The following is a 13,109-nucleotide window of genomic DNA, read 5'->3' as shown; positions in this document are numbered from 1 at the left end:
GGTGTTTGTGTGTGTGTGTGTGTATGTGTGTATGGGGGTAAGTGTATGTGTGATGAGTGTGTGTGTGGTGAGTTTGTGTGTATGTATGTATGTCTGTGTGTGCATGTGTGTGTGTGTGTGTGTGGTGAGTGTGTGTTTATGTGTGTATGTATGTGTGTGTATATGTGTGTGTATATGTGTGGTGAGTGTGTGTGTGTGTGTGTGTGTGTGTGTGTGTGTGTGTGTGTGTGTGTGTGTGTTTGGCACAGGCAAGCAGATCAGAGGACAAGCTATAGGAGTCAGTTCTCTTCTTCCCTCCTGTAGGTCCTGGGGACCAAACTCGAGGGCCCAGGCTGGGCGGCAAGTGCCTCTACCCCCTGAGATATCTTGCCGGTTCTATTTTTTTCTTGGGGAAGACAGTGTTGAGAAGAGGTATCATGTAACCTAGAAATCACTATGTAGCTTTGGGTAACCTTAAACTCCTGGTGCTGCTGCCTCCACATCCCAAGGTAACAGGCATGGACCACCACACCCAAATAAGTTAGTGGCTATCTCATTTTACCCGTGGAGAAATTAAAAGCTTGACAGAGTTACACTGCTTCCCCAGGTTCTTTCTTCCACCCAGGAAGCCACAGTGCATGGGTGGAGGGGGACGCTGGGGACGGGGACTTCGACTCACCCATAGCCTTCCACAGGTCTAGGATCTCAAGAGCGGAGTCCCTCTTCCTGCCTTGGTCCGCCTTTGCGGGAAGGTGGAGGACTAGGAAGGGATGGGAGACAGCGGGAGTACTGTTTAGTGGAACGACATCACGCAGGACCCAGCGAGTCCTCCCAGCCTTTGGCGGAACAACTCCAGCCAAAGCCGCAGGAGAGGAGGTGGGCATCCGCCACCCCTAACTTCCACGCCTTAGACCAGGCGTGTAACCCACCTACGTCTGGGTGAAAATCTCACATTTTCAGTTCCTTCTGTCATGTGGTCAAGGCAACAGTGGAGTTTCCTTACATTCTTTTACATTTGTTTATTCGTTAGTTGTGTGTGTGTGTGTGTGTGTGTGTGTGTGTGTATGTATGTGTGTGTGTGTGTGTGTATGTGTGTGTGTGTGTGTGTGTACGTGTGGTGAGTGTGTGTGTGTGTGTGTGTATGTGTGTGTGTGTGTGTGTGTACGTGTGGTGTGTGTGTGTGTGTATGTATGTGTGTGTGTGTATGTGTGTGTGTGTGTACGTGTGGTGTGTGTGTGTGTATGTGTGTGTGTGTGTGTGTGTGTGTGTGTGTGTGTGTGTGTGTAAGGGGGGGTGGGGAGCACACATGCCATGGCACATGTGATAAGCTCAGAGAACAACTTCTGGGAGTCAGTTGGCTCCTTCTGGGGATGGAACTCTGGTGCTTACGCTTGCCAACAAGCGCCCTGACTCACCTAGTCACTTGCTGGCCCCTGCCCTAAGGATTTGTAGACCTCTGAGAAACATAGATCTCCATTTCATAATAAAAGGACTGAAGACTTAGGATAGGAAGGGGGACGCTGCTTAGTTCCCGGGTTTGCACTGTCAGGCATCAGCCTCAGGGGGCAGGGGTCCTGATGAAGTGCAGATAACACTTTATATCTCCTTTATATCGGGGGACCAATTCTCACTATGTAGATCTGGCTGGCTTGGAGCTCACTATGTAGATTAGACTGGCCTTGAACCCACTTGCCTCTGCATCCCAAGTGCTGGGATTTAAAGGCATACCCCACCACACTCAATCCAATTTAATTTCTAACAAGCCGAGCCTAGCCTCAGGCATGGGGTGTGGTGGATTTGGTGAGAACTGAGCTTTGTGTGGCTAAGTATACGAACTCCTAAGATTCATTCATTGGGGAAATGAGAGGCAGGGATGGAAGAAAATAAAGAGGAAAGCCATGGCATCTAAATCATGCTATGGTACCCACTGTGGACAGAGAGGCTGGTATCCACAGTGTGCCAGTGCTGCTTAACTCATTTGTTAAAAATGACGTTTCCTTGGGCATTTCTTTATCCTGTATGTGTTTGTGTGTATAGGCTCACCCACGCCGCTTCACCCCTGTGGAGAGACACCCTGTAGGAACTCAGGTCATCAGGCTTGGAGGCAAACACCTTTATCCTTTCTCTCTTCCTTTATGTGGGTTTTAGGATCAAACTCAGGCCCTCACGTGTGCACCATCAGGCTGCAATGCCTTTACCACTGAGCCATCTTGAGGGACCTCTTTTTTTATATCACTATTTTTTTTGAGACAGAGTCTCAGGTAGCCCAGGCTAGCCTCAAATTTCCTAAGTATTTTATCATGGCTTTGAATTCCTGATCCACCTGCTTCTACCTCTGAAGGGCTGAGATTAGAGGTGTGTGTATAAAATTACCTAATTTTATACAGATCTGAGCATTGAACCCAAGGTTTTCAGTGTGGTAGGCAGGAGCTCTGCCGAATGAGCTACATAAACGAACTTACTTAAACCTCAAAACTCTCTCAAGAATGTGGGGTCTGCCATTGTCCTCCCTGTCTCAGAGTCAAAATGGAGGCCCAGGGAGATTAAGCCCATATGCCATTACAGGTCCTGCACCCAGGCTTCTGCCCAGACTGACCCTCCAGACTCATCCAGATATGGATGGAATGCTTTGAATCTGAACCATTCCCCCGGGGGCTCAGGTTTTGAACACTTGTTCATTCCCCTAGAATTTCTAGAAGGTTGTGGAACCTTTAGAAAGTGGAGTCTAACTGAAGGAAATGGGTCACTAGGGGCGGGCCTTTGAAAGTTAGAGTCTGACCCATAGTCCTGGCTACCCAGTGATCCCTGGCTTCTTCCACAGCCTCCCACCTCTGTGATGCATGCTGGCCCACCAAGCCTTGCCTACTGTGATGGAGCGAACCCCTCTGAAACCACGGCCAAAATGAATCCATCCACCCTGAACTATCAGGTATATTTGATCACAGTGATGTGAAAACAACTAATCCAGCCTCTTGGCGGGGTATTAAAGCCACTGGCACCAGGTAGGCATGAGTGAGGGATGGAGCATGGAGAAAAAGCACTTACCAGGACCCAGGAGGTAACCAGCGCTATTGAGGGTCCAGCCTCCTCGTCCCTGGAAGAGATGAAGAAGTAAGAACTAAGACAGGAAAGTGGCAAGATCCCAGAAGTCTAGGGTGATGGAGATCACCATATCGCCTTAGCACTAGCCAGCAACACAGCCATGTGCAATTAGGACCTCCTATAACATATAGCAAGTGGAGGACCCGGGCAAGACAGCTCCATGGGTATTTATGGCTTTGGTGCCAAGTATGACCTGGGTTCAACCCCCAGGACTCACCTTCTGGAAGGAGAGATGTTATTCCTGCACGTTATCTTATGACCTCCACACTCTCACTGCATGATTCACATCCCCCATGACAGACAGACAGACAGACTGAAGAAATATGATGCTTAAAACATGACTGGGAGGGAGTGTATACGGGGAATTGACTGTAACAGGGATCCAGGCCTTAGCACAACTGACTCCATGATGAAAGTCCCATTCTGTCCATAAAACTCAGTACGTAGACAGCACCACCTGCCAAAACTAAAACAAAGACTTTGTCTATTGAAGTCCAGAGTTCTGGGAAAGTCTCTAAATGTGCTAACCTTGCTTTTCGGCTTCTGGTAGTTCCGTGTCTGGCTAACCATTCTTGTTAAGTGAATTATGTCAACCGAGATTATGGTTTTTGTCCTTAAAGTCTCACCCTGAGAAAGGATCGGGGCTACCCTGGGATCCTGAACACCTAATATTCTATCAGCTTATAACCATGTCCAAGCAGTCAACATCGACTCTACTATGTATAAAGTTTCTGTGAAACCAGGTGGTGGTGGTGGCGGCAGTGGCGGCCTCGGAGGCACACAGCTTTAATCCCAGCACTCGGGAGGCAGAGGCAGGCAGATCTCTCTGAATTTATGGCCAGCCTGGTCTACATATTGAGTTCCAGGACAGCCAGGGCTACACAGAGAGACCCTGTCTCAACAAACAAACAAAAAGAAATTATCCTCAGCTGTTTAGTCTGAGGCCTGCCTAGCTACATGAGACCCCATCTCAGTGGTTCTCAATCTTCTTAATGCTACGACCCTTTAATAAAATCCCTCATGTGTGATGACCACCCCCTCAACCATAAGATTATTTTCGTTGCTACTTCATAACTGTAATGTGCTACTATTGTGAGTCCTAAAGTAAGAATCCAATGTTCAGGGTATTGGATGTGTGGGGGTCGAGACCCACAGATTGAGAACTGCTTCCCTGTCTGGAAAAAGAAAGAAAGGTAGAGGCGAGGGAGGGAGGGAGGGAGGGAGGGAGGGAGGGAGGGAGGGAGGGTATATTGCCACGGGCCCAGCTGCTTCCAAGTCAGTCAGGCTTTTCCAATCTCACGGAGCCTATTCTAATCTTTTGTCTTTTTTGGTCCTTTTTAGCCTTTTAAAGAAAGACTTATTTCGCTAGGCGGTGGCGGTGCACGCCTTTAGTGCCATCACTCAGGAGGCAGAGGCAGGTGGATCTCTGTGACTTCAAGGCCAGTCTGGTCTACAGGACAAGATCCAGGAAAGGCACTAGAACTACACAGAGAAACCTTGTCTCAAAAAACAAAAAAGAAAGACTTATGCCTTTTTTCTTATAAGCAACCTGACGTGGGTGCTGGGAGCTAAACTCTGGTCCTTTGATAAAGCAGAAGTATTTTTAATCTCTATTATTTCCAGCTCCCCCTTTTTAGCAACTTTTTAGATACAAATAAAAATTGAAATGTTTATGGAGTACAGTACAGTGCATTGACGTATATAATTTGTGGGACAGCCTTATTGATAAAATACATTACCTCCCATGCTTATCACTTATGTGACTATGTGTAATGAGGATACTTATTATTTTTACTATTCTTTTATCTTTGACTATTTGAGAGAGGGTCTCATGTAGACCCCAGTCCAGACTTGAATTTGGTACACTTGAGCTTAGCCAGAAGGCTGAGAAGGGATTTGAAATTCCTATCCGTCCAGGATGACCTTGAACTTCTGATCTTCCTGTGTCTGCCTCCAAGTGCTGAGATTAGCACACCCGACTCTGCGAACATTTTAAAGTTAGCTGTTAGCTGCAGCCACTGTGCTGTACCACAGAGCACTTGAACTTTCTCTGTTGTATTCAGATTCTGTCTTGGGGTCATATCCCTTAGTTCTATTAACCTGCCTAAGCCAGACCCTATCTTATTGCCTGTCAAGGGCAGCTCCACCCATTAACTTCACACTGAATTATAACTTGACAAAGAACTTGGAGGGGGTGGCCCAGGGTGTCACTCAGTCTGTAGAGTGCTTTCTTGGCCTGTGGGAAGCCCTGGGTTTGAATCCCAGCACTGTCTAAAACTGGCTGTGAGAGCAGACACCTGTAACACCAGCATTTCAGAAGTGGAATGGGGAAGTGCAGGGCCGGAAGGTCATTTTTGGCTACATGGGGAGTCGTAGAGCAGCAGCCTAGAATAGAGATTTTCTTTGTTTTGTTTTGAGGCAGCGTCTTTCTATGTAGCCCTAGCTGTCCTGGAACTTTCTATGTAGACCAGACTGGCCTGGAACTCATGGAGACTCTCTTGCTTCTGCCTCCATAGTACTGGGATTAAAGTCATATGCCTCCATGCCCAGCTCTCGAATACAAATCTTGTTTCATAAATAAAAATAAAAATATGGGCACTTACAAGGGTACTCAGGATTCATCCTCCAGTCCCCACATTGGGCTTTACTCACTGAGCACCCCCTAGCCATTTTTTTTAAAAAGTGTTTCTCAGCTGGGTGTGGTGGCGCACACCTTTAATCCTAGCACTTGGGAGGTAGAGGCAGGCAGAGCTCTGTGAGTTTGAGACCAGCCTGGTCTACAAAGTAAGTTCCAGGACAGTCAAGGCTACACAGAGAAACCCTGTCTCAAAAAAAAAAAAAAGATAGTGTCTCACTATGTGTCTCGCTAACCCCTGAATGGCATGAAACTCACCATATACACCAGGCTCATCTCAAATTCACAGAGATTGGCCTGTCCTTGCCTCCTGCAAGCTGGGATTAAAGGCAAGGCTCACCATGTCTGGTGTATGTTTGGTTTGTTGTTGTCGGGTTTTTTTTTTTGTCTTTGTTGTTGTTTTTGGTTGTTTTCTTTTGATTTGAGACAGGGTTTCTCTGTGTAGCTTTGGAGCCTGTCCTGGAACTCACCCTGTAGACCAGGCTGGCCCCGAACTCACAGAGATCCACCTACCTCTGCCTCCCGGGTGCTGGGACTAAAGGCGTGTGCCACCACTGCCCCACAAGTTTGTTGCTGGCTTTGAGATGAGGACCGGCTAGAGAGGCTTGACTGGCCTCAGTGTAGCAGGAATCTTGCCTCAGCCTCCAGAGATCTGGGATTCCAGGCATCAATCACCCACCAGGCTGGCTTTTTCTTTTGCTTCCTTTTTGTCGTTAGTGGGAGAGGGGAGCACATGGACACCTCCGCATGCTTGTGGAGGTCAGGGCGCCACTTTCAGAGGCCAGCTCTCTTCTTCTGACCAAACTCATGTCGTAGGCCACACAGCAAGTGCTCTTACCCGCTGAGCTATCTCGACAGCCCTCCTTTTTCATGTTTCCTTCAGACAGGGTCTCATGTTGCCCAGGCTAGCCTCTACGTCACTAGCTCAAGCTAATCTCCAATCCCTGATCCTCCTCCTTGTGCCGCCTGAGTGCTGGGATGGGGATGGGATCTAGAGCTTCCTGCCTGCTGACGAGCCCTCCACCAACTGAGCTACATCTATCGCCCCCCCCTTTTTTTTCTCATTTCCTTTCTTATTTATTTATTTCTAATTAGGATCTCACTATGTTGTCCACTGGCCTTGAATTCACCACCCTTCTGCCTCAGCTTCCTGAGTGTTGGGATCACTGGTGGGTGCCATCACACCCGGCTGAATAAACTGATTCCCAGCCAAGTATTTTCACCTGTCTTCACCTCCGCGCCCAGGGCCAAGTTGATGAGGTCACCTCCTGTCTTTCTTCTCAGTTTCACAGCATTAGTGTGACCCCTTGGATCAAACCAGAAAAAAAGAAAGAAAAAAAGCGGGGGAAGCCTTACCCTGTGAACAGGCGCAGCTTCTGGTGTCTCTGCCAGACTCAGCAAGAAGACGAGGAGGAGGACCAGACGCATGGGGCAGGCCATCCTGAAGCTGGGAGAACACAGCCCACAGCTGAGGGTCCTGCAAAGACAGAGTGAGCGTTATTCTCGCCTGTCGGTGGTGGCGCACACCTTTAGTACCCACACTCGGGAGGCAGAGGCAGGCGGATCTCTGTGAGTTTGAGGCCAGCCTGGTCTACAGAGTGAGTTCCAGGACAGCCAGGGCTACACAGAGAGAAACAGAGAAACAATGTCTCAACACCACCATCCCCCAAATAGAGTTATTTCCTCACAGCAGGTTGGGGGCAGCTCTGATATGGTGGAAAGAACTTTACTGAATGGGATTGATCTACTCTGCCCCCCAGGGGAAAAAAAAAGACACATAATATCTACAGCTGAATGAGTTTGCCACCATCATGGTGACATCATCACTATGACCAACGGTTGGTAGATAATATCTTTTTATTTTAAATATTTCACAGAAAAATAAAACAAATTCCAATCTGTTGTTTTGTTTTGGCATCTTTCCTCTTTCTGTGGTGTGTGTGTGTGTGTGTGTGTGTGTGTGTGTGTACAGGTGGGGGCTGGGAAAAGCTTCTCATAAACAAGCACTCTACCACTGAGCCACACCCCAGCCCCTCACTGGGGGATTCTAGGCAGGGGCTCTACCACTGAGCCACACCCCAGCCCCTCACTGGGGGATTCTAGGCAGGGGCTCCACCACTGAGCCATACCCCAGCCCCTCACTGGGGGATTCTAGGCAGGGGCTCTACCACTGAGCCACACCCCAGCCCCTCACTGGGGGATTCTAGGCAGGGGCTCTACCACTGAGCCACACCCCAGCCCCTCACTGGGGGATTCTAGGCAGGGGCTCTACCACTGAGCCACACCCCAGCCCCTCACTGGGGGATTCTAGGCAGGGGCTCCACCACTGAGCCATACCCCAGCCCCTCACTGGGGGATTCTAGGCAGGGGCTCTACCACTGAGCCACACCCCAGCCCCTCACTGGGGGATTCTAGGCAGGGGCTCTACCACTGAGCCACACCCCCAGCCCCTCACTGGGGGATTCTAGGCAGGGGCTCCACCACTGAGCCATACCCCAGCCCCTCACTGGGGGATTCTAGGCAGGGGCTTTACCACTGAGCCATACCCCAGCCCCTCACTGGGGGATTCTAGGCAGGGGCTCTACCACTGAGCCACACCCCAGCCCCTCACTGGGGGATTCTAGGCAGGGGCTCTACCACTGAGCCACACCCCAGCCCCTCACTGGGGGATTCTAGGCAGGGGCTCTACCACTGAGCCACACTCCCAGCCCCTCACTGGGGGATTCTAGGCAGGGGCTCCACCACTGAGCCATACCCCAGCCCCTCACTGGGGGATTCTAGGCAGGGGCTCCACCACTGAGCCACACCCCAGCCCCTCACTGGGGGATTCTAGGCAGGGGCTCTACCACTGAGCCACACCCCAGCCCCTCACTGGGGGATTCTAGGCAGGGGCTCTACCACTGAGCCACACTCCCAGCCCCTCACTGGGGGATTCTAGGCAGGGGCTCCACCACTGAGCCATACCCCAGCCCCTCACTGGGGGATTCTAGGCAGGGGCTCTACCACTGAGCCACACCCCAGCCCCTCACTGGGGAATTCTAGGCAGTGGCTCTATCATTGAATTATCTACATCTCTGGAATTTTTATTTTATCTTGAGACAGAATCTCACTAATTTTCCCAAGGTGGCCTTGAATTCATTCTGCAGCCCAAGCTGGCATGGAATTTTTTATTCTCCTGCTTCAACTTCTTGAGTGGACTGGGATGGATGGCAGGCTTGTGCTACAGGATGCTCACTTTTTTTTTTTTTTTTTTTTTTTTATATCGAGACAGGGTTTCTCTGTGTAGCTTTGTGCCTTTCCTGGAACTCACTCTGTAGCCCAGGCTGGCCTCAAACTCACAGAGATCCTCCTGCCTCTGCCTCCGGAGTGCAGGGATTAAAGGCGTGTGCCGCCGCCGCCGCCGCCGCCGCCGCCGCCGCCGCCGCCGCCGCTACCACCACCCAGCAAAGGGTGCTCACTTTTAAAACTCAGGTTTGCTTCAAACTCCAATCCTCCTGCCTCTCCACTCTGGAGTGTGGGCATTACAGGTACATACCACATCTGGTTTAAGAGTAGTTTTGTTTTTTTTAAGCTTCTTTTTGAAATAAGTGTTTAAATAAAACAAGGATGAGGCTGCATGACTATAATCTCAGCACACCAGAGGTGCAGGCTGGAGGGTCAGGAATGCAGGGTTATCCTCGGGTTTGAGGCTAGCCTGGGATACATGATACTGTCTAAAGATGAAAAAAATGAGAGGGAGAAAGAGAGACAGACAGACAGACAGAACTGAAGAGATGGTTTAAAAGTACTTCCTGCTCTTCCAGAGGAATCCACGTTTAGTTCTCAGCATGCATATTGATGGCTTATCACTGCCTGTAACTCCAGCTCCAGGGAATCTGACACTGTCTTCTGGCCTCTGTGGACACTCAGACACACACACACACACACACACACACACACATACACACACACATACACACACACACTGTGCTTGTGTGTAAATTAATAATAATAATAATAATAATAATAATAGTAAAGAAGAGGCTAGAGAGATGGCTCAGTGGTTAAGAATACTTGCTACTGACAGGTGATGGTAGCACGTGCCATAGATCCAGCACTCAGGAGACAGAGTCAGAGGGATCTCTGAGTTCAAGACCAGCCTGGGCTACAGAATGGGTTCCAGGACAGCCAGGGTTACCCAGAGAAACCTTGTCTCAAAGAAACTAAACAAAACAACAACAACAAAAATAGTTGCTACTATTACAAAAAACCTGGGTTCAGTGGCAGCACCACCCTCAGGTGGCTCACAACCTCCTATAGCTCGGGCTCTAAGGAATCTAATGCCTTCTTCTGGCCTCTGCAGGTGCCTGAACACACAGGGTGCATATGCATGTAAAATAAAATAAAAAAGTCTCAAAAAGGCGGGGGGGGGCTGGAGAGATGGCTCAGAGGTTAAGAGCTCTGACTATTCTTCCAGAGGTCCTGAGTTCAATTCCCAGCAACCACATGGTGGCTCACAACCATCTGTAGTTAGATCTGGTGCCCTCTTCTGGTGCACAGATATGCAGGCAGAACACTGTATACATAAAGAAAAGATGAGGCTAGAGAGAAAGGAAGGAGGGAAGGAAGGAAGGAAGGAGGGAGGGAGGGAAGGAAGGAAGGGAGGAAGGAAGGGCGAGCATGCACAATGAGGACATTGCTCAGTGGAGAGACAAAGCACTGGCCTAGCAAGGTTGAGGGCTGGAGTTCAGATCCCCAGAACTCGTATAAAGGCCAGGTTCAGGACTGTGCATCTGTAACCCCGGTTCAGATCCCCAGAACTCGTATAAAGGCCAGGTTCAGGACTGTGCATCTGTAACCCCGGTTCAGATACCCAGAACTCGTATAAAAGCCAGGTTCGGGACTGTGCATCTGTAACCCCGGTTCAGATACCCAGAACTCGTATAAAAGCCAGGTTCGGGACTGTGCATCTGTAACCCCGGTTCAGATCCCCAGAACTCACATAAAAGCCAGGTTCAGGACTGTGCATCTGTAACCCCGGTTCAGATCCCCAGAACTCGTATAAAAGCCAGGTTCGGGACTGTGCATCTGTAACCCCGGTTCAGATCCCCAGAACTCGTATAAAAGCCAGGTTCGGGACTGTGCATCTGTAACCCCGGAGGTCCCACACTGAAGTGAAGGGTGGAGGAGGACGGTGCCCTGAAGCTCACAACGAGCTGTTCCATCATCCACGGCTCTAAACAAGAGACCCTGACAGACGCAACAAGGTGAAGGGTGCGAATCAACCTCAGATTGCCCTCTGACGTCCCCACATGCACTGCAGCACTCAAAAATAAATAGGAGCCGGGCGGTGGTGGCGCACACCTTTAATCCCAGCACTCGGGAGGCAGAGGCAGGCCGATCTCTGTGAGTTCGAGGCCAGCCTGGTCTACAGAGCGAGATCCAGGACAGGCTCCAAAACAACACAGAGAAACCCTGTCTTGAAAAACCAAAAATAAATAAATAAATAAGTAAATAAACAAACAAATGAATAAATAGGAAAGGAGTTGGGGGCTGAGGAACAAGAGAGTTGGTTGAAGGAAATGTACAATGAATATGTCAAACTGTCCTCAGTGCCCATGGGACCTTTCCTCACAGATTCCCCAAATCTGCCATCCCTCCAGTCCCTTGTACGAAATATACAATGTTTACACAGAATTATGTGCGTACACCCTAGACACAGGTGTCAGAGCCCCTAGACCTGTAATTATAATTGATTGTGAGCCAATCAATTGTAAGGTGCTTGATGTGGATGCTGGAAACTGAGTCCTCTACCAGAGCAGCAATGGCTTTTAACCACTGAGCTATCTCTCCTGTATACCTTTTTGTTTGTTTTGTTTTGTTTTTCCAGACAGGGTTTCTCTGTGTAGCTTTGCAGCCTGTCCTGGAATTCACACTGTAGCCCAGAATCTCTGGCCTTGAACTCACAGAGATCCACCTGCCTCTGCCTCCCCAGTGCTGCGATTAAAGGTGTGCACCACCACCGCCCGGTGCCTCCTGTATACTTTAAACCGCCTCTAGACAATGCTGCTCATCACCAGGAAAATAGGATCCTCTGTAAATACTGCAGCATTGGGTCCTTAAGGAAACATAAGAATAATGTCAGTATGTGTGTGGAGGTCAGAGTACAAGATTCGGGACTCAGTTCTCTCCCCACACCTTGTAGATCCTAGGAACTGAACTCACGTCGTCAGAGTTCACTTTCAAGAACCTTTACCAGCTCAGCCATCCAACTAGCCTTCCCTGATAATTGATATTTCATGATTTGAATTTACAGATTAGTGTAAGGGTTATGTCCTTAATTACGTCACCAGCCTAAAAAGCGGGCGTGCTCTCTCTGTGTTCTCTCTTTCCGCACTCTCTCCTTCCGTATTCTCCCCCTCTGCACAGTCTCTCTCTCTCTCTCTCTCTCTCTCTCTCTCTCTCTCTCTCTCTCTCTCTCTCTCTCCCAATAAAGCTCTAGAAAGGTAACCATGGCTCGCTACTCTTCCGTCCCCGATACATCCAGCACTCTCATCCATCGGCAGCCAGCCACGAGCACCAACAATTAGGAAGCTGTGGTATAAATATCTGACTGATAGACTACTGACACCAGAAAAGAATGGACTAACGGTCGCCAGAGCCAGATGTGGCGGTACACACCCATAATCCCAACACTCCAGAGGTGGAGGCCAAAGGGTTAGAAGTTCAAGGTCATTCTTTTGTACAACAGCAAGCTTGAGTCCAGTCTGGAGCCCATGAGACCCTTTCTCAAAAACAGAGGTCAGCAGCATGGCTGAGCAGGTCAAGGAGCTTGCTGCCAAGCTAGTGACCTGAGTTCAAGTCCTAGAAGATACATAGGGAAGAGAACTGATGCCTAGACGTTGTCTTTCTGAACTCCACAGTCAGGCCGCAGCACATACACAAGCACACACATAACACAAAGTAAGTCAATGATGTGATTAAAAAAAAGGAGGGGAAAAAATCAAGAAAACAAGCAGAAGACACGGTCCACTCCTTCCTCCCCTCACCCTTTACCCGTGTTTCTCAGATCCACCACTCCCCACGCCGTGGAATTCATCCATACCCACTCTCTCCTCCGGACCAGCCCCTGCCGGTACCTCCCTAGTGACCCACCACCGACACCTCATCTCTCCTTGCTGACCCACTCCCTCATATTCCTGTCATTCTCCAAGACACTTTTCCCACGAGAGCGCTCAGCCCCTCCAGCCTCCCCTCCAGCCCAGGCTCTCACCTGCGTGGAATCCGCAGCGCTCAGCAGCTCTCGGGGTCCTGGCGGTTATGCTTCTGAGGAGAATGAGGAGTTGAAAGAGAAGAGGTTAGGGAGAGAGGAGGGAGGCAGGGAGGCGACTCGCCCACTTGAGTGTTTATTAGC

General features: G+C 49.6%; 1 protein-coding gene across 1 annotated transcript in view; it reads right to left on the bottom strand.

Annotated features, from left to right (window-relative positions):
• The window catches only part of Galp (galanin like peptide), a 230,325-nt gene extending 217,216 nt beyond the window's left edge, over positions 1-13,109 (bottom strand). Inside the window, exons 1-4 of the mRNA XM_006993584.4 lie at positions 12,969-13,109; positions 7,073-7,193; positions 3,025-3,073; positions 659-739 (exon numbers count right to left, since the gene is read on the bottom strand). Of these exons, the coding sequence (XP_006993646.1) occupies positions 659-739; positions 3,025-3,073; positions 7,073-7,156 (214 nt within the window). The 5' untranslated portion in view covers positions 7,157-7,193; positions 12,969-13,109. The remainder of the gene's footprint in view (positions 1-658; positions 740-3,024; positions 3,074-7,072; positions 7,194-12,968) is intronic.

Source organism: Peromyscus maniculatus, chromosome 1, assembly GCF_049852395.1.
Source record: "Peromyscus maniculatus bairdii isolate BWxNUB_F1_BW_parent chromosome 1, HU_Pman_BW_mat_3.1, whole genome shotgun sequence".
Lineage (NCBI taxonomy): Eukaryota > Metazoa > Chordata > Mammalia > Rodentia > Cricetidae > Peromyscus > Peromyscus maniculatus.
This window is presented reverse-complemented; position numbering and strand designations above follow the sequence as displayed.